Source organism: Sminthopsis crassicaudata, chromosome 1 (assembly GCF_048593235.1).
Source record: "Sminthopsis crassicaudata isolate SCR6 chromosome 1, ASM4859323v1, whole genome shotgun sequence".
Classification (NCBI taxonomy): domain Eukaryota; kingdom Metazoa; phylum Chordata; class Mammalia; order Dasyuromorphia; family Dasyuridae; genus Sminthopsis; species Sminthopsis crassicaudata.
This window is the reverse complement of record NC_133617.1, coordinates 604092340-604114763: the sequence shown is the minus strand read 5'-3', so window position 1 is coordinate 604114763 and position 22424 is coordinate 604092340. Positions and strand designations below refer to the sequence as shown.

The following is a 22424-nucleotide window of genomic DNA, read 5'->3' as shown; positions in this document are numbered from 1 at the left end:
GAAGTCACTTCTCTGGACAAGAGTTAATAGCAACTGCCTGGAGACAACGGTTCGTTACAGGAAGAAGAATCTGTCTGAGAGATTTGAGTAGACACAGCAGATCTCTTCCCAGAGAGTGATCCGGCAGCTTCTAGAGACGACAGCTCGTTACATTTGGCGCCCAACGTGGGGCAAGGGCTTTTGCTTATCCTGACAAGAGGAGCTAGACCAGACCTTCGCAATTTGGCAAAAGAACCACCTCAGCCAATGAGCCTGCTCCTTCCAGCAAGTCAACCTGAGTTCTCACCTTGTAATTGTCCAACCTGAATTCTCACCTTGTCACTATCCATACAACCTGAGTTCTCACTTAGTAATCCTAACACTGCTCTTTACAGAGAGCTGTGTTTTTGATTTAGACAAGATATATCTCATATCTGCTTGTAATGTAATGGGAAGATTTAGATACATAGGTATGGTTAACAATACTAGAGGATATTAAGATATTTTAAAATGATGCTCAAATATCCTCAAGACATAGTGAAAAAAGGACCAGCCTTGGGTTTGAGTCCTGCTTTTGACATTTTAGCTGGATGTATGATTGTCATTTAATCTCTCAGTGCCCTTGAAGGACTATATAAATTGAAGAGCTGCATGGGTAGAGATAGTTTCTGGACTGGGGCTCCAGATGAAATTGCAGGGCCAGGTACTGGATGAAATTCTTATGTCTTTCTGCTCACTTGGTTTTGAGTAGTATGGCCTATAATAAGACAAATAGCTTTTTATTATATCAGGTTAGGAAAAAAAACAACATGGTTCTTGGGCCTTTCCTTTGGAAGGAGAAGGGATGAAATAATTTCTCTATATAAAACTTTACCAGTTTAACACATCAACATATTCCATACACCTTAACCATCTCCTCCATTCCCCCCCAAAAAGAAAAATAGCAAACAGAAGCAAAGTTTGTGGGATTTATTGCTATAGAAACGGGCACAAACACCATTCTTTCATTCATTCTAAGACTTTCTTTGACTCCTAGGTTAAATTACTAGTACTTTGATAGATCTATGATGTCATAAATAATAGTTAATAATAATAATGATAGCTAACTTTCTATCTAAGGCCTGCAAAGAGCTTTTATACATATTTTATAATTTGACTTACAACAATTGTGGAGGGCTGGTACAATTATTATCCCCCCTTTACAGATGATGAAAATGAAGCTGACAGAGGTTGTGACTTACCCAGGATCACAAAGCATAGATCTTGAGGCAAGATTTGAGTATATCTGCCTGAAGCCTAGTGTACATTTTGGCAGTTCCATGTCCTCTTATCTCAGATAATTCCTTTCTACATCCCATCTGTGAATCATACATGAAGAAACTATTCAACATCATGGATAACTTTCTCTGATGCTTTTTACTATCTCATGTTATTACTTTATAATGCTTCATTTTTGCCAGAGGACCAGACCACCTTCTTTTTTCTGATTATAGAGTATGATATTAACATTCCATATAAATTTTAAAAGCAAATATTTATAGGATAGAAAGAGAAAATGTTGTAGAAGCAAATGCCATACTTAAAGTCAACCAGAGTGTGAACCTTACCTCGGACACTTACTAGCTCTTTGGCCCTGGGAATAGTAGTAACCTTATCTTTAAAAATGAAAAAAAATAATACTGTACCCATTGTACCTACTTCACATGGTTGACATGAGGATCCAATGAGATATAATATATGTAAAGCATGAGATAACTTGTGTAAAGTATTTTGCAAACCTTAAAGCACTATGTAAATTCTAGCAATTACTATTATTAAAATGCTACATAAATGTCAACTATGATTATCATAACCCCACTTCTACATATCTTCTACTCCTAAAATCCCAGGTTTATGGTTATTGCCCACATCATGGAGCCTTTGAATCTACTTTTATTTTTTTCCCGCCTTCTTTTAAGTTACCATTCATGGAAGGGAACCACAGAATCCTGGTTCGCTGCCAGTGACCTTGTCCAGAGGCTTCAGAATTTACTTCAGAAAATAACATGAAATCGCCAGCCAGCCAGATCAACAATAACATGCCGAGTGCCGTAACATCTCACAGGGGATGGATGCACGGGTGACTTGGTGGCCCTGAACACTTAAGTGATTTTTTTTCTTTCCAATTTCCTGTGGTACATTAACTTTTATTGATAGCTCAGGGCTCCAGCAACTAGTCTTGATTTTACTAACTTGCAGGACAGATGAACAAGAGGCACACACCGCTGACATGCAAAAAAAATTAGCGTGTTTCATCTTGATGGTTCTCAATTTTCTTTCCTGCCACAAGCTTACATTTATTGTGAGCTAATCATGTCCCCAGCTACAAATGTGGTAAAATGGCCACTTAGAGTTCCCATTGGGGGTCAGCTGCTTCTACTTGAACATCATCTTTGAGTCAGCAGAGAATCAGGAAATTGGAGTTTCTGTCGTCTCATCTCACCACTTCAAAATTTGAGATTCTTAAGGGATCATGGAGGTATCTTTCTAACCCCCTCATTTTACAGAAAAAAAGAGTATAAGTAGCTTGCCCAAGGTCACTTAGATAGTAAATGGCAAAGCTGGGATTTGAATCCAGCTCTTTAACTCAAATCTCACACAAATGAGATGATAGCAATGTCTGGCACATAGGATACACTTAATAAATCTGTGTTCCCTCCCTTCCCTTTCATTATACCACACACCCTACCTTTAAACATCAGGTTGGAAGTAGTGAACATTTTCATTTTGTAGACATAAAACAGAAACAAAATAAATAATCAAGGACCTATCAAGCTATAAATCTATGATCCTGTGACATAATCACATCCCATGTTCTCCACATATTTAATAGGTTATCTAATAACTTACCATGCTCAAAAAAAATGAATCTGCCAATAGCCAACAGTCTGTTAATAAGCCTCTTCTTATTTAGCTATGTGGGTCTTCAGGTGAAGTAGCCAACAAAATGGTGAGCATCATGTGCTGCTTTTTGTCTTGCTTCAATTTTGATTTCTTCTCTTAAGCTCATTATGTTTTGAAAGGTTTTTTTTTAATCCCATTCATCTTTGAGATTATGAATATTTATTATGGTGACATGTTGTGAAAACACTATTGTTAATTTTTTAATGGATTAGTTGGTGATTGAGACAATGCTTTTCATTCTAATGTTGATTTCTCAAGAATATTTTAAAGTCTGTATTTGGAGTAGGGGACTTTGTCTTCTGTCAACATATGAACCATTGTGGTGGTGTGGTGTGGTTGTTGTCATCATTACTATTACCACTTCAAGTAGATCCAACTTATTAAGACCAGTCAGAACTAACCCCCTACGGACATAATCATCAATAAACCAGAGTTGTTTCCATTCATCAAGAACACAGAAAAAGACCCTGGAGGGGGTATGTATGTGAAGGATTCTGATAGTCCCAAGGCATGTGCCAAATTATTGACCTTAGACAAAGAGAAAGCTGATTTTTTTTCTCATGTGTTATTTTCGGTTCTTCTAATTGGATGCACTACTGCACTCCCTGAATAACCATATCAGAATGGAGAAGGGACAGAAGCAGGGGAAATAGAAGGTGAGGAGTTATGTCTGGGTACTCTAAAAGCTTGCTGCCAAGATTAAAGGCCCTTTCAGAGTATTTGGGATGAACAATTCCTCAGTGACACTTTTTGGCTTACCACAATGGTTCATTTGGTCTTTGATCAAGGTGACCATTTTATCCACAAACAACCCTCCAATTCATTTCCACCTAAGTTGTCTTACATGGCCCAGGTGACACTAAAGATCTTAAGACTACATTACTTGATACACTTGAGTGACTCCAAAGACTTAGTTACAGTCTGATAGGAATAGAGAATGGGGCATCCCAGCAAAATGTAGCCAGCAGGACGTAGACCCCGAATGTCCTGTGGAGTTGTCTTTTGTACTGAGTTCACATGATTCATTGTCAGCTGAGTCAGAACCCTCTTTTTTCTCTCATCTCCAGCTCAGGCTTCTGCATCATTCCACCCTATATCCAATATGATTTGTGCTGCTTGTACGGCCAGATTTCAGAAAAAGACAGGACAGTGTTAGGTACAATGGACTATAATGCAGATGGAAAAATCAGTCCCTGCATGACTGAGGAAGTATTGTGTATACAAGGAGATATATATGTATGTATGTATGTGTATATATTTGGGTGTATATATTTATATAATATATAAATAAATATGTATTTATGTATAAAATTTTATATATCTATTTAGTGAAATTTTTAGAATTGATTGGAATTATTGGAATTTATTAGAAATTTAGGGCAACATGTTGCCTAAAGTAGAAGCTGAAATTGTTGTAATGCCTCCATCCCATCTCATCCCCACCTTTTGTCTGTGTATGTGTCCAAGCCTTTAATTACTTTGGAGTAGGAATTCCCACTATGGAAAATCTATCCACCAGTGCAGATCAGAAACTTTTTTATATAATTTTTACTTACAGAGTTATCAGGGGCACCAAGCAGGTAAATTTTTAGTCTGTGATCAAAGAAGCATTAGATCTTTCTGGTCTAAAGTCTCCTATACCATCTTATATACTTTGTGCTTTGGTCTTTGTATATTTCATTTATTCATTAAAATTATCTTTTGTCAGAGAACTGTGTATTAAAAATTAGGTTTAATCATGCATGTTAATGACTTACTTATGAAGTGGCATAAAGTAGCACACTGAGAACATTTGCCCAGAAAATTAGGTAAGCCAGCAAAAGCAAGGGACAAGAGAATGATAATCTGAGTGCTACCTCAATACCCACAAAATAGAAAAACAAGAGGAAGTCCTCCACTATATTTTGGTCAACCTCAGTTCAAAAAGTATCTGAACGAGAGTTGTGTAAGGCAAGAAGTGGATGGATACATCATCATCAGCGGTGCCATGAATCTATTAAAGAATTGGAGGAATCATAACTAATTTATTTTTTTCTAGACAACATCCTAAAACTTTATGTAATTCCATAAAGCTTTCTCCTTTTTTTCATAGCTGGAAATGCTCTCTCTCTACTTTAGGGTCTTATCTTTCTCCACTTGACCCTTTTGGTGCATGTAATTATCTTCTACCTTGTTATTTGTGTACGTGGCCCATCCTACTTCTACTGCAGTAGTAGTGTCTTGAGAGTGGAAACTGTCATTGTCCATCTTTGTATACTCAGCACCCGGCGTGGGGCCTTTCACACAACAGACCCATATTAGCAATTTCTGGAATGTGAATATGAGTAAATATGAGGGCAGATATGACCATGTGGGCAAACAATGTCAGGATGGGTTGTTGCAATATTATGTGAAGATCACATAAGGCTCCTTTACCATTCAGCTGACTTACTCTTAACAAGCTTATTTTGATACATAGCTTTCAGGAGCACAACTGATTCTCTTTAATTAGTCACTATGTACTTCCTGTGTGGTATCATCTGCTTTCATCCAGTGATGTAAAACTTACTCTGTGATCCTTTCACATTGCTTAAGGCCTTATTCCTGCCCAGTTTACTTTTTATTGATTGGTTCAGTTGAACTACTTAGGTCTCCCCTAATTAATTGGGATGGGGGGGAACCCCTATCTTTTCACCTTTAAATCTGTTTTTGGAGGGAAGTTTAAAAATATTAATCATCTCTTTATTGGGTCAGCTTATAAGAACATCTGGATTGCATGATGCAGGATGCCTGGAGTCAGGAAGTCCCAAATTCAATTTCAGCCTCGAGATACTTATTTCATTAGCTGTATGACTGGACCAGTCATTTAATCCTGTCTGCCTCAGTTTCTTAAAGTGTAAGATGAAATAGCACCAATGTCCCAGGATGTAATTAGTGTAATGATCAAATGAGATAATATTTGTGAAATGCTTAGCACGGTGTTTATCATAGAGTAAACCTAATAAATGGTTGCATGCTTTCCCTTCCTTGTGACCAAAGTCAGTTTCTTAATTCAGATAAGGAAATAGAGTTGGTTATTCTATGAATGGGAATTCCAGCATGAGGGTAGCATATGGCATGCAGATAAATTAACCTGATAAGGAGACCTTATGCAGAAGAAATGGGAAGGCTTCTGTCCTGTCACTACCATAAGGCAAGTAAATAGATTTTGTTGTTATTAAAGATCATAATGTCTTGAGGTTTGCAACAGCAATCTTGTCTTAAATACCTTTAAAAACATATTATTCTCTGGGAATGTATGTGCTTCCCTGTATTTCTTCTGAATTAGTGTCTCCTTAATTTTCACTTGTCTGATCAGCTTTCCTTCCTAAGCTCAATGTAATAATCTACTCTAGTCTAGAAGGACCTATATAAGAGGTATGTTCTTTATTCAGTACTATACTTTAAATAGATTTCAACCACCAAAATTATATAGTGGATAGAACCGAATGCCAGCTCTGATACTCCGTAGCTCTTTATCTTGGATCATATCCATTCACATGTCAGATTCTCAGTTTCTTCCTCTGAAAAATGAAGATGGTGATACTTCCATGCTCTATTTCACAGGGATATTGAATTGTAAACCTCACTGTGCTTTAGAAACTTTGTCATTATAACCTTTTTCTTTGAGTTCTTAGATTTTGGTCTTTGGCCTGTGCATGCTTCTACAGTCATTTTCATCCTGAATAAGTTCATTAGGGAAACTCAAATCAATGATGACTTTATTAGCCTTTACTCCATAAACACAGGGGAAACAGTGGAGTAGACTTGTTCATAACTGTAATGTCTCATTCCTCCTAGATCATAGCTCCATGTTCTTGGGTAATGGGCCTGATCATATCCTCTGTTTTCTTGATATGGTCACTCCTGGAGAAAATTGATTGACTTACAGTTTTCTAAGACTATTCCATTGCTTTAAAAATTATCTGCAAAACTACTCACTGAATAAAAACTACAAAGGGCATCCCATATCAAAGATGAAAGAGATTTTTGTGCATAGAACACATAATTTCAGAATTGGAATTGATCACCAAATATAGAATGTCCAAGGTAGAAGTGACCATAGAATTTACCAACTTGGATATCACTATTTCAAACTATTATACTTGTGGATCGCATAAAGCTTGACCAAGCAAAACACACATTGAATGGAAGAGTCAGAAGGTTGGCAATAACTATGGGCCAAATATTTTAAGAAGAATCTTAAATAGGATCAGTGTTCAATACTATACAAGTTCAAAAAAGAAACCTCACAAGCACAAGGAAAGGCTTGGCTTGATAGTATTTCTTACAATATTAACATACTAAAAATTCAGTGATTGAACAGTGTGTAATCATAGCAAGAAAAAAGCAAGAACCAAACGAATGGCATCGTTGGCTATATTGGAAAGTGTGATGCCAAAAACCAGGGAAGTAGTAGTACAGAGGGCGCTACATTTTTGGAAAGATGTATATACTTTGGAATTAGTCCAGAAGAGATGAAGGGAGGGCTAAAATCATACTATATGAGGACCAGCTGAAAGACTTAACATCATTTAGCGGAAAAAAGAAGGCTTCAGAGAAACACAAAACCTCTTCATGTATTTGAAATGCTCACATGTTAAGAGATAGATTATCTGCTTGAGGGGGCAGCTAGGTGGCGCAGTGGATAGAGCACCAGCCTTGAATTCAGGAGGACCCGAGTTCAAATTTGGTCTCAGACACTTAACACTTCCTAGCTGTGTGACCCTGGGCAAGTCACTTAACCCCAATCACCTCAGAAAAAAAAGATTATCTGCTTGACTTCAGAAAGATGATTTAGAAGATAGAGAGGGACATTCAAGTTTAACATAAGAATGATTTTGGTTGTGCAAAAGTGGAGTGGAATGCCTAAGAGGTGGTGGAGTCTCTCTCACTTGAGGTCTTCAAACAGAAACTGAATGACCACTCGTTTTTCAGTGGCTGACTCTTTGTGAACTTATTGGGGGTTTTCTTGGCAAAAGTTACTGGATGAGTTTGCTATTTCCTTCTTCAGCTCATTTTAAAGATGAGAAAACTGAGACAAATAGGGTTAAGGGACTTGCTGGGGTAATACAGCTAGTAAGTATCTAAGGTTGGATTTGAATTCACAAATATGAACTTCCCTTAACTCCAGCCCATCTATCCACTGGGCCACCTCACTTCTCAAGTAACAATTTAGCAGGAAGTTTTTAAAAGGGAATTCTTGCTTGTAAAAATTGTACTCTTTGATTCTGACCACATATAACAAACATAAAATGTCAGAATTAGAAGGGATTTCTTTATATAAATTGCAGGGCTTTAAGGGACATTAGAGCACATATCATCAGGACCAAAAAGGACCTTCTATCCTCAAGCATTAGAGCCAAGAAAGAATGTGATCAGCATTTCTTCCAAGCCTATCCTTTTCCCCTTGATTTGGTAGTGAAAGGCAGCATGATAGGATAGACAGAATTTTAGACCTAGCATCAAGACCTGGGTTCAAAGCTATGCAAACATAGCCAAATCTCAAACACCTCTGAGTTTCATTTCCTCTTCTGTCAAATGAGGGGGAAAATAGCACCTACTTCACAAAGTAATTGTGAGGATCAAATGAGATGACCTACATAAATCCCTTTGTAAATCTTAAAGTACTATATCAATGGCAGTTGTTGTTCTTGTTGTTGTTAGGCTGAAACTGGGCCTAGAGAGGCAAAGCAAAAATGTCCAATGTAAAGAAACTAATTAGCAGCAGTTATTGACCTCATACCAAGTCGCTGGACTCCTGGTCCATTGTTCTTATCCCTAGGCTCTTTGTAGAAATACTGGAGAGTCTTTCTAAGGATAAGTTTTGCCCAATAGATGTTTGGGTCTGTGAGAAAGTCTTTCTTATCTGGACTAGCAGATTCACTTTATTTGCAGTGGCCCCAAGGTTTTACTTGATTCCACCCCCTTGGTATAACAGGATTTATCTCTCTATTCATCTATCCATCCATGCATCCATCTTTCCATCTATCATTTATCTATTTATTTATCTATTCATCCACTCATCCATTCTTCCATCTATCATCTATCCAGTCATCTCTCTTATCTATTCATCCATATATCCATCCTTCCTTCCTTCCTTCCATCCGTCTGTCTGTCTGTCTGTCTATCTGTCTACCATACCTACCTATCTATCTAGAAGGGGCCAAGAAGCAGTCAATATAGTGTTTACTGTCCATAACTCCAGGAGGAATTCCAGGAGCAGAACAGAAGTTTGTATACAACATTTGTAAATCTAATCAAAGCTTTTGATACTGTCAGTCATGAGGTTTATGAAAAATTATGGCAAAATTTGATTTCCCAGAGAAGTTCATCGTCAGTGTCAGGATGGCATGTCTGCTTGGCTCTAAACAGTGGACACGCTGTAGAGTTTTCCCAGTCACCAAAAGACTCCCTCTATTTTGTGTTTGCTCCCATGTTTTTTACCGTGATGTTTTCAGCCATGTTGTTCAAATGCCTTAAGTGAGGACAAATATGAATCAAAATCAGCTGCCTTGCTTAAAAAGACTACAAGCCAAAACTAAAGTGGAGGGAGTATTGGTGCATGCTTTTTTGTTTGCAGATGATTGTGCACTCAATACAGTCTCTGAAGCTGAGATGCAACAGCATATAGATGGATTCTCTGCTGCTTGTGGTACTTTTGGCCTAACAATTAACACTAAGAAAACACAGGTCCTCCATCAGCTAGCACCATTCTATCCATATGTGGAGCCATCAGTTACTGCAAATAGTGAAGTTTTGAATGCTGTGGATAAGTTCACTTACCTTGGCAGTGTATTTTTCAGAAATGTCCACATTGACATAGACACACACACAGACACACACATAGCTGTGTACCACTAGCAAATGGCAACCAGTTTAGTGTTCACATCTTCATAGGTAAGCTGGATTACCTGACTTCCAGACCACCTATTTCCATTATTACTGCTTCTTTACATCTTGACTGCTTTCTGGTTACCTTACAAATCCATTTTAAATTCTCTTATTCTGCCTCTCTCTTTTTTTAAAGCTAGTCTTTGTTGCTCAGGTCTGGCAAGCATGATGGCTTGCTTTTTCATTTCCGTCAGCAAAGTAGTGAGTTTCCTTTTTCATCATAGGCTACAAATTCAGAACTGCTTTGTTTTACTAAACAAATAAATTTTGGATGCTTGTCTCTTTCAGATCCAGAATAATATAGCTGAAAGGCCTCTAGAATCAAAAAGGCTTGCTGTGAGATCTGGCCCTGAAATTTCAGACAAGACACTTCAACTCATTGTTTCCTCATATAAAAAATTGGAATAAAAATTTTTGTATGATCATAACTATTACAACAAGGCTATTTTGAATTTGTAAATTTATTAATTCCAAAATGAACTCTTATTTAAAAAAAAAAAAAGTGATCTTGAAAGGTGAACTCTTCTCCTGTGAGTAATATAAGTTGTTGTTGGTTCTCCTAATCAAGCACTCATTTCCTCCTTTCATTTCTCTCCATCTCTGTCTCACTGTCTTATTATTTTTTCATTTTTTCCCCCTTTCTTCATCCCTTTTCCAGCTCCATGCCTCTCTTCCCCTTCTTTCCATCTCACTATTTCTTGTTCTCTTTTCTCTCTATTTCTGTCTCTGTCTCAATCTCCATCTCTGTGGGGTCTCTATCTCTGACTCTCTTAATCTATCTCTGTTCTGCTCAGTTCTGCTATACTCCCTTTTCTTCTCTTTAATTTGTTAATGCTTTCTGCTTATTTTACTTTGGATAATTTTCAAAGTACTTTTCCCTCTTGAGATCTTTAAGAGGCAGAAGTTCTGGCGATTAAAGATCTGCCATCCCACAAGCAGCCCAGTTAAGGGACCCTCAGGTTATTTATAACTGGATTTTATCTAGGAAAATTAACGAAGAGAAGATTAACCAAAAATCTGAAGGAAAATGCCTTAAATACCTCATCTATTATGCTGTGCTCAAACAGATATTTTAATTTTAACAGCTTGGCAAACCCAGTGGAGCTCTCTTCTAGTTTGGGGCATAAAATGAGATAACACTTTCTGAATTCCTATAGGAGATCATGTAGCTCCACTTTAAATTAAGGCATAAAATGTGAAAATGTGAGTTTCCTCCAAATGGCACTGGTCTGTTAGCCTAAGTGATTTCTACTTTTGTTCCTCTGAAAGTCCCAGGCTGTTTAAATGCCTCTGTCAAAGAAGCAATTGCTTACTTTAGTGCTTCAAGGATCTGTGATTTCAGATTTCATCAGCACGGATGCTCCCTCCACTGATCACAGAACAACCCTTCCAAGGCCATAGTAGATAGTCTTGTGAACTCCTCAGACATGATCATTCAATTAGTTACCATGCCCTCTATCACTGAGAATTTTTTCTCCTTTTATACAATGAATTTCGTCAAATAACTGGCTAATTAAAATTAATTGTTTTATTTAATTCAACCACATGAGATTAAAAAACAGTTCTTTGTCAAAAATAATAATAACATATAGTTCTATGATACCTTAAGATTACAAAGACTTTTCTTACAATAGCCATCTGAAAAAGGTAATAACAAGTAGTATTATTCTCATTTTGTAGAGGAAGAAACAGAACGGAAAAATGGCTTACCCAAGGTAACTATATTTATATCTCTCTTCTCCCTTAATTCTTTGTAAAGGTGGCAAAATTAGGGATCTAAAACACTATATATGTTATTTTTTTTCTTTTAATAATAGCTTTTTATTTTCAAAATTCATGCAAAGATAGTTTTCAACATTCACTCTTGTAAAACCTTATATTTTAAACTTTTCTCTTCCCTAAACAGCAATCAATCCAATATATGTTAAATGTGTGCAATTATTCTATACTATATGCTAATTTTTAAAAATATTGGTACCTGATTTTCCCTCTTTATATTATTTATTGTAAAGAATAACTTTCTGAGAAGGAGATGAAGAAGAGAAATAAAGATTAAAAAACAAAAGATATTAATGAAATTGATTTTTTTAAGTACCAGAGCTAGATTTCAGATCCAAAATTTTCAAATCCAAATTCAATACTTTCTGATTGTCCCTATTATGCTCACCTTTTAAAATATAATTCGTCTCAATCCCTCCATGAAGCTTCCCCTAACTATTCCAGTCATGTTATGTAACTCAGCATTTACAGATATTGTTTTGCATTTTTCTCTATTTTGTCCTTTTGGTTTGTTTTGCCAGCCCAACTTGACCTTGAGTTTTGAAAGGAGAGGGGACCCCAACTCACTTGTTCTTTGTCTCTTCCATACAGAGAGATATCTCTCTTCCCAGTTAGAATTGAACACATGAGAGGTGTCCAGTACACAATGATTTACTCTTTGATAGTAGCAGTGGGCCCAGCATCCGGAGAACCTGAGTTCTAATTCTGTCTTTTTCCACTAATAAACTGAGTGACCATGAGCAAATCCCTTGATCTCTCCTGGCAGAGATGCAAACTCCCTCTGTGCTGCCAAGCCTCCCAAATGCCACCAGAACCAGATTAAAACATAATTGGAAAATGCTTAAGAAAATAAATTGAAATATAGTACAATATTGAAAATGTTAATTTGTGGTTTTCCAAGTCAATATGTGACCCCAGGAATCCAAGTCTACTTTAGTGTGATCCCACTGGACTATAAACAAAGGGACCCAACTTGAGGGTGCAAGGGAAGGGATTACTGTACCAGCTAGGGATTAAATGAAATGACCTCTAATGTCTCTGCTAGTGGGATTCTATAGTTCTACCTAGCATATATGTAGGTAGACATTGAGTACCCATCAACCTTTTTTTCCTCCAACAATGTGCCATCTTTTGAATCCTTTGCAGTTTTATGCAGCTGAAAATCTGAGATTTTTGGTGAGCAACAGCTATTCTCTTTGTAAAATAAGTGTGTAGAACTATATGCTCTGTCAAGTCCTTTCTAAGCCACACTAGCACCAAATACAAATGTCTTTTGCCATGTTGGCATTTTTGTTTCTGATGAATGCAAAAACACCTTCCATTTGGGAAAGTATCTAATGGGCCTGTTTATTTCTTGTATTCCTTCAAATGCTCTAACTCACACCTGCAGAGATTGAACTGGCTGTCGCCCGTGTTCCAAATCCTATTTTCCCTTGGCTTGTAATGAAGTCCTCTGGGAATTAGGTGATTACAAAAATGCGTTCCCAGTCTTCATTCAGGATACAAAAGTATGCAGCCGTCTTTCTCTGCTGTTTAAAGAGTGTACAAAACAAGAAATAATTAGTTGAGCACTATCGGTAATTAAGCACATAAGATGAACATTAAACAAACTGCAATTTTGCATCATTTAGAAGGTAGATAGGCAGGTTTTCATGCTTGGCCTGGAGCCAGAGTGGCTGTCTCCATCCCCTTTGCTCCTGCTTTCTTATTGTCGGGGGAACGGCCATCCTAACTTGCTGATGGAAGCATGCTAACAATTCACTTGCATCCTATCAGTTGACAACATTGAAATGAGGGGTAAGGAGAGGAGGAGTGCTTTCAAAAGTCTTGACCTATTGAGGGAAAGGACTGGGAAGATTTTCCCGATATTGGAGTTCCTTCCCTAAATTGAGGTCAGTTGAATTCATTCATTCAAGAAACATTTAAGCATCTACTGTATGCATTAATTAGAAGAATTCTGTCTAGAACATGAGGGATATATCTTGATCAAATCCCAATTGAAATATCGTGCTTCATTCGGTTTGCAATATTTTAATTTCAACAAGGAGAAGTTGAAATGTGTCCAAAAAAGGATGATCAACTGGGATAGAAGTAAGAACAATGGCTAGAAGAGACACTGGGGCACATTTCAGTTCCATATCAACAATCTGATTTCTACTGTGAGAATATCCTCTCTGTTAATGTGGAGTCTTCACATTTTAGTACATAGTTTCATGAGTTGCCATGGCCAAAATATTCATTCCCTGGAAGTTGACCTTGTGGTGATAAGCCATAGCTCCAGTGGCCCTGGGATGACAGGCATATATTTCATACCTAGACCATAGTTGAAGCCTGTCCAACTTGGTAACATCTGCCAGAGATTGTTCTCTCCTGGAAAATCCCTTCAAAGGTCCAGATCCCCAACAATATGGTGAAGCACTGGAAGAGAATTTCAGTGAAGGTGGCTCAAATAATAACACACTTGTGTGAAGGTAGACATTTTCTTCTAGAAATCTCTTGAAGTAGATTGAAAAATCATTTGAACAGTTTTGTGTTAGATTCCTTTTGATGTTAAAACTATAAATGGCAAACGAAGTAGAAATGATCTTATGCTTTCTATGTCCCGTGAAGTAATTTCTGAAGTTTTTGTCAACATCAGGCGACCTCTCTCTCTCAACCCTAAATGTGTGCTTGAAGGGAACTCATTGTTCTGGGCAAACCTGATGCCCCACTATATTTGTAATATCAAGGTGGTATATATAGTTAGCGCCAGTATGTTTAGTATAACACCATTATAGGAGTCTGGTATTGGTGTGGTCAGCAGATAAGCAAGGAGTTTTTTATAAAGCAGCAAGGAAGCTTCCCCAACCATGGTCTGCTTAGAAGTCATGGGTTTGGGGAATGGAGAAGAGATGTTTCCCTTCTTTCAGTGAAAAATACATTGAGAATGCAGTCCACTAAAACCTCTATGTCCTCTTCACATGAACAATGGTCAAGCCACGTGTCCCTCATCATGTACTTTTATAGTCAATTTTGTAGACTAACTTAAGGACTTTACGTTTACTGCAATTACATTTTATCTTATTAGATTCAGTCTGTCTATCTTTTTGGTTACCTTTGTCTTGTCCACTGTATCAACTGTCCCTCTCAACTTCGTGTCATATGCAAGTTTGATCAACTTGCCCTCAGTACCTTCATTCCAATTGCTGAAAAAAAAAATCTTTAAATCAGAATGAGACTAAGGACTAGTGCCATGATTGTCATTGCAGACCTCTCTATAAGCTGACATTGACTGGCATGTCCCAGAGGCCTGTATCAGGCCAGCAGCTACAACCCCAGAAGTGGCTGGGCACTCATCACGGTGGTTTGTGCTGGGGCATTAAGTCACCCACTTGGGACAATGTAAAGTGACAGCCCTGCTACCTAACTCGCTCTCTTACTCCTCCTGTATAGGAGCCCACTGAACAGTGCAGCTCTATAAGAAAGTGTCATGTAGGGGAGAAAATTACTAATCACACTCCCCACCTTTTTATAACTCTTGTCATTTGTAAATGTGAAGGGAGTGCTGAAAAAAATATTCATGCCTTTTTCCATCTATATTTTTTTTCCTAAATTATCCAGTCTTATAAATATTTGAATAACATTTGGTCAGGATAAAATCTTTCCTGTCAGCTCAGTACAAGAACACTTTCTGCCTCCTGAGACCATAACAGTCAGAGAAATTAATATCGATTTGTTAGAAAATACTTTTCACTCTGTCTAAACATCTTATTCTGTCCTCTTGAACCAAAATTATGAATTTAAAAGCAGGAAAATAGTTCTTCACAGTTTTCCCAGTGAAACTAATTATAGGAAAGTGGTGAAAAATATATTGGGTGTGTTTTCCAACACAGAGCATTGCTCACCAAAATCCTGAGGCAGTGGAGGTATGAGTATTTATTTATTTGAATGGAATGCAATTTGGTAGACTGAAAGCCAGAAAATGTATAGGAAGAGTTTTAGGTTTTCTGTGTCTTATTATTTTTTCCCTAGGAAAAAAAAACTCCTTTCATTAATATCCTGAAGAGAAGCATTATGTTTTCCATCAGTTGAGGTCTTTAAGCAGAAACCAGATGACCACTTATAAGGAATTTGTAGATAAGATTCCTGCTCATTTTGGACCAGATTCTCTGGAAGAGATTGTGACTTTGTGAATATAGACTCTGTGAAATATAGACCCTGTGAAATAGCCAGATTGCCTCACAAAAATCTTTCCTCTTCCACCAAGTCATTTAATAAACATTAAGTAATTGCTTATAGGTATGACATGATGAGGAGAGGAGGACACAGTCCTCACCAATGCAGATCTCTCTATTAATGTAGGATCTAACTAGTTTGGAAATAATATCATAAAATTTGTGTTATGCTTTACATTTTACAAAACTTTCTTGGATATTTTCACTTGTGAGGTAATCAGGGAAAAGAATAGTTTTCATTGTACCACTATAAATGGAAAAATTCATTATGAAAATTACTCTACCTAATGGCATAGGTAGTGACTGCTATCAGTGGAGGTGCCCATCAGGACCTGGATAAATGCTTGTCAGGGAGCTTTTTGGAGGGAAAACGTTCTTAAGGTAAGAGTTGGACTAGGTCTTCTAGATCCTTTCCAACTTGAATATTATTATAGTAGCAAGCATTTCTATAGCATTTAAGGTTTGCAAAGCAGCTGACATTTGACTCTCACAATAATTCTGCAAGACAGATACTATTGATGATCCTTGTTTTATAGATGAATAAATTAAGGCCCAAGAAGTGTTAATGATTTGCTAGAGCTAGTATTTGTCTGAAACAGGATCTGAAACCAAGGCTTCTTGTTTCCTAGTTCAGCACTCCATCCACTGTGCCACCTAAGAAATGAGAGGTCAATCAGTCAATAAGCATGTGTTAAATATTTACCATTTGCCACGTATTGAGCTAAGTTTTAGACGTATGAAGAGAGAAAAAAGATAGAAATAGTCCCTGCTCTCAAGGAGCTTACTATCGGTACTAATGGAGGAGACAGCCCAGAACTAAAGCTATCCCATACAGAGTTGACAGACAGTAACTTCGGGGGGAATGGCTCAGATGGAAGGGAACCATGAACACCTCCTAAGAAGATGAGTTTGAAAGAAGCAACAGATGGCAGGAAGCAGAGATGAGCCGGGGAATGTTTCTGACATGGTGACCAAGAGCTGGAGTGTCATGTGTGAGGAACAGCAGGAAGGTCCATTGGGCTGGAGAGTAGGGTGACCAAAAGGAAACAAAGCATGAGAAGAATGCAAAGGTAGGAAGGGTCAGGTTGGGAAGAGTCTTCAAAGAGAAACTGGACTCGATATCTAATCTTGGAGGTGTTAGGCTGCATTTCACAGTGTCATGACCTACAGCCGGGGGACAAGGTTAAATTTGACTTCAGACTAGGAGGAGCTTGCTACATCTCTCAGAGCCTCAATTTCCTTATCAGTAAAATGGGGTAAGCATAACCATATCACCATTGCAAAGAATGGGAACTGTGACGGTCTTGGTCTCTGTTATTCTACAGATAAATAGTAAAGAAGTGATTTGACTATAACCAGACACTATCCTCACTTTCTTCCTTCTCTTCCATCTTCTTGCTTATTGTCCTCTCCTTAGCTTTCTTTTCTTTTTTTGTCCTAATTTGGTGTTTGTTTCTCTTCCCCTCTTTCTTTCCCTCTCAGTTTCTTTCCCTATTTTGTCCTTCCTTGTGCTGTCCTTTGCTGACCTATCATACCTTTCCCTGCTCTTCCCTTTTGTGCCTGCCTTCTTCCTTCCCAAACCTCCTTCTTTCCTGCCTTCCTTGTTTGTCTTTTTAATTCCTTGTCTTGTTTTCAAAAGTCACAAAAATACTTAGTTTAAACAATACAATTTAAATTAAACAATTCAATTCAACAGGTTTATAGAATGATCATAGATTTATTCTTAGAAAAGATATAAAAGATTATGCAGTTTAATTCCTCATTTTATAGTTGAGGGTATGCCATTATTTATAAACAAAAAATCAGATCCTAGAGTCCTAGTACCCAGCCCTGTAAGTACCAGGGCTCATGTTTTAGGAGTTTCCTTTTTCCTAGCGCAATCCCCTGGATTTGACTCTCTGCCGAATTGAGGTGCCACATCACCCATGTTGGAAGTTAAGAAATGAAATCTGCAGAGTCTCCGTAGCCTCCTGGGTTGAGCAGGAGAAACTTCAGTTCTTGTATTATCAGTCTAGAGACTCTCTGAAATTGGAAATGACAGTCTGGCCAAATCTATATATACAGTGCCTATATAATGTGTGCTGGGTTTGGGGGTGTGAACTACTTTCTACCATAGATTAAGCTGAACGAGACCGTATGTCAGGTAGAACCTCAGTGTCAACTTAATCCATTGTCAGAGCTGTAAAATGCGATTTCATTATACAAGTAATTCCCTGGCGGATTCTCCCTGATTTCCTATACAGCTCAACTTCCCATTTTAATCGGCAGGAGCTCTCTTCCTCTCCAAACTCTGTTTGGATTTATTAAATGTATCTGCTTTCCAAGTACCTGTTTGATATCTCCATGAATTATGTTGGTAAAGGTGAATGTGAGGAAAAGGAATCACAATAACTCTTGGGGGCATTTTGGTTATTTTTAGTAAAAATTCAAAAAATTACATTCCCATCTTCTTATGTATAAGTATGATGCTAATAATTGCTAACTTTTGTTGATGTCGTTCCTCATGCCTTACAAAACACCTTCCTGGCAACAACTGTGTCAGGCAGACTCACAAAATTGAAGGCTAGTTGGCAATTTGGAAACCATCCAGTTCAAACCTCTAATTTTATAGAAACTCAGAGAGGTCATGTGATTTGTCTAAGTCACACAGCCAGCAAGTAGTAGGGCTAGGATTTGACTTCTGACTCCAAGCTTCTGCCACATCATAAAGCCCAAGTATTATTTAGTTACCGCTTTGATAGATGCAGTGAGGAGAAGAGAACTCCTGAGGTCACTTACCTATTAAGTGTCCAAGCTGGGGTACAATTCAAGTCTTTTCTAAAGTTTGATATTTTTCAGCATGGCCCAAAAGAGTCATATCACACTTGAAATCCCTAAATCTCTTAAATATCAGGGTTTTTCAGAAAATCCAAAAGGGGAAAAAAAATTTTCCCATTGAAATTTTTCATTTGCCTCTCTAGATATTGAGTCTTCTCCATATTTGTGCAATTAGGGGTTTTGCTGAGTGAGCTAGGACACTGTCTCTTTAAGTGTTTAACAGTAATTGGTTCATGTCCTAGTGTTCATTGAAAATCCTAGACATTTCATGTAAAATCTTCTTAATGAGGGGATGAATTTTTCATTCACATTAGAAAGCTCCCTCTGACAAACAATTTCTAAATAAAACTTTGGCGACATGACATCCCATATTGGACTTGACAAAGAGGACAGGTGCATTAGAATAAAACTGTATGGCGATCCTTCAAGCTGTCAGCCATGAATATTTCATTTCTTAATGAATCATCTTGGTGAAATGAACTCTCTTGTTGCGGTGTCACTGCCATTTACAACCAAAAGCTGCCTCCCTTTCAAAGGTGAGTTCCTGAAAAATGCTGATGCCGGCAGGAAAGGCTTAACCCTAGCAGGGGTAGAGTCGGCCATTTGGGACCTTCTCCTCCTGGCCCCCTCCAGAGTCTACAGTTTGCCCCCTTCAGCAGTTGTATGTTCAGCAGTTCCACCCAACAGGCTTCCTTTCTCAACCACCTTCTGGGACCCTGGCCAGACCACGTGGAAAGGACCTCGTGTGGTTCTGCTACTGCCTCGAGAGAAGGGCATTGACAAGGTAGAGTGTTGAAGAAGGTGAGCGGACCAAGATGGCCCACATGAGGATCCGTCAAGGATGACCTGGAGATAAGAAGACTTGGGAGAGACACATGATTCCTGTCAAATATCAGAGAAATTATCTCAAGGAAAAGGGAGGTGCTTACTTTAGCTTAGGTCCACAAGGCTGAAGTAGTAGCAATGGGTAGAGTTTAGAGACATTTTTCATGTCTACATAAAGAAAAATGGTCCATGTCTGGAGGGACTCAAGGCCTTCAGGCAGAGGCTGCATGATGGTGTGAGATAGTACAGATTCCTATTGAGGTCTTGGTTGAAGTTGATTAACTCTGAGTTCCTTTCCAACTATGAAAGTCTTTGATGATCAAAGACCTTCTCCAAGCCACATTTTCTGGATACAGGCTGGGAAAAGTCACTATATACGGAATAGCTCTTATTCTACCTTGTGCTTCCTAATTTTGAAACGTGACAGTGAGCATTGGTTTCCCAAGGGCCCTACACAGGCAAGTGAGAGTGGCCATACTAGAAATAGCAGTGCATCCTTCCTTGAGCTTGAACTAAGGAGGCCACTATTGTTCAGGAGGAGAAGGGCCGGCACGGAAATGTCATTCTAATAATTGAACTAAACATCTGTTGTTGAGGAAGGTGACCAGAATTGTGTTCTGTAACCAACATACCTCAGGCATAGTTAATCAATCCCCTTTGTGTATATCTTTGTTCATTCACACCTCAGCCAGGACTTATTATTATTACCATTATTAATATATCAATGTTGTTATCAATAGAAATGAGTACATTCATGTAATAGGACAGTCTGGATTGATTTCATCAGTATATGTAGCTCCCAGTGTGGGCATTCCCTCTACCAAAACTAATTGGCAACCGATTAAAAATGTATAACTCAGAGCATTGCCCAGGTCACTTAGGAGATAAGTAACTGTTCCCAGCTAGATGTACCAGAGGCAAGAACTTTCTGGAAGTTTTTCAACGTCCAAGGCCAGCTTTCTGTCTATTATGCAATGCTGCCTATTGACAGAGCACCAATCGAATTACCAACATCTTCTCCCATGGAGTGATGGCAAAACCAGGTTGATGATTTCTTTAAAAATGGGCAGAAATCCAAAAGAGGGACCTTCATAGACTAATGGTGTAATAATGTTGTATGGCTTGTTGAGACTATATTCAAGATCCTCTGCTAGACTGTAAGCACAGTGAGGTAGAAGCTCTGCCTCATGGAACCGGTGCATTTCTCTGACTTCTGTTCACACTAGGTGTTCCATAAAAACTTTTTGCAACATGAATGAATAACTCCTAATATGCACTCCTGCCCTTTGTGAGCTACATGGAGGAGGCTAATAATAATAGCTCCCATTTCTAGAGAATCTGAAGGTGCGTAAAGCCCCTTTGTCACAATAATCCCAGGTAAGGGTGTGTGAACAATATGATTTTCATTTTATAGATAAGGAGACTGGAGCTCTGAGTGGTGAGATCACCGGCCACTGTTCACAGCAGCACCACAGTCCATAATTTGAGCCCAGCTGCCCTCTGATTCCTCTGAATCGTAGCCACCACCCTGTTGATTCAGTTGAATCATGGTGAAGGGCTCCTCACCTTGGTCTAACTCTGCTTATTGACTTTTGAATATCCAAGGTCATCATCCAGAGGTCTTTCTTTATTTAGAGGTTTGCTAGGTCTCCATCACTGTGCTGAGATTCCATTCTAAAGAAGTCATTGTGTTTCACAGTTGTCCGTCCTAACAATATTCTTTGCAGATCATTCTAACTGTGCTGGAGCAGTTCTCTTAAACTTCATTTTGCAACATAAAACTGCCTGAATTCACCTTTAACCATGGACAAGACATAAGAGAATTCAGCACAAATTAGAAAGCACTAAGGTAAATGAGCTCAGAGGAAATGGAAGAATTTTGGATTATAGGTTTGTTTTCTTTCTGTTGGGTTTCAGTAAAACTTCATGTTGGTGAGCAAACTCTCCGTGTGGGCAGGTGACAGTTTCTGAGGCTTCCTGGTTTTATTTATATATATATATATATATAAAACACTTTATTAGCTATCATAGTTACTGACACCCAAGGTTTTAAAAAACTTTGCTCTTACCTGAAGAAAAATGCTTTTGTCTCTGGAGAAGCCAATTTTTTCACCACCTAGTTTCTTACAAGCTGTGAAGATGATTTTGCTGAAATTAAATATATGTTTTAAAATCAGGCTTTCCAGCAAATGGATGCAGATAAGTTTTTTGATACCACAGTAGTTTTTTTTTTGTTTTTGTTTTTTATTTCAGTCCAGAAGTTTATACCCATACGTCATAACCATAGTCAGAAGTGGGACTTGACAAGAGTTGCCAGGTGTTAAGTGGCAAACGTGACAGCTTGTTAGAAGGGAGGCTGACACACTTTGGACCCCAGCTGACGTTTCTCAGATTCTTTCATCCTTCATCACCCTCCCTCTTTCTCTTTCAGAAGTTGTCTTCCTTCCTTAAAGTGGCCTCCAGTATATTCCATGGTCCTTCTGCCACCATTTAACTTTTTCCCTGGCACACTGCTATCACATTAATCTGATCACCAATGTTAATACTTCTTCCTTACTGTGGTTAGAGGCATTTCTGTTTGTGATTTGTTTATTTAGGCTTTGCTCACATGAAGGTTTCTAGAATCATGAGATCACAGAACATCATCTCTGTAAAGTACCTTAGAAAATAAAATATCAGAACTTAGAATATTAGAATTCATAGCAACTTCAGAACATATAATGTTAAATTAGGTAATCATAGAATGTTAGACCTCAAAGAGACCTTGAAACACAGTTTGTAGAATGTCAGAAGTGATGAGGATATTGCCACTCTAAAATGGTGAAACTGGGAAGGCCAGTAAAAATCACCTAGTCCATTCTTCTTATCTTACAGGTGAGGAAACTAAAGACCAAGTGAGGAAGTGGCTTGTTCACTTGTCAGACAGTACCAGATTTAAGGCTAAAACCTACTTCT

At 38.1% G+C, this 22424-nt stretch overlaps 1 protein-coding gene across 2 annotated transcripts in view; it reads left to right on the top strand.

Annotated features, from left to right (window-relative positions):
- Window positions 1–22424, top strand: part of WWOX (WW domain containing oxidoreductase) — a 1143641-nt gene that overhangs the window by 772075 nt on the left and 349142 nt on the right. Inside the window, exon 9 of one of the 2 annotated variants that reach the window (XM_074282485.1) lies at window positions 10123–11665. The exons of the other annotated variant lie outside the window; for it this stretch is intronic. Within the exon in view, the coding sequence (XP_074138586.1) occupies window positions 10123–10242 (120 nt within the window). The 3' untranslated portion in view covers window positions 10243–11665. Of the gene's footprint in view, window positions 1–10122; window positions 11666–22424 lie in introns of those variants that run through there. 2 annotated transcript variants of the gene reach the window in all.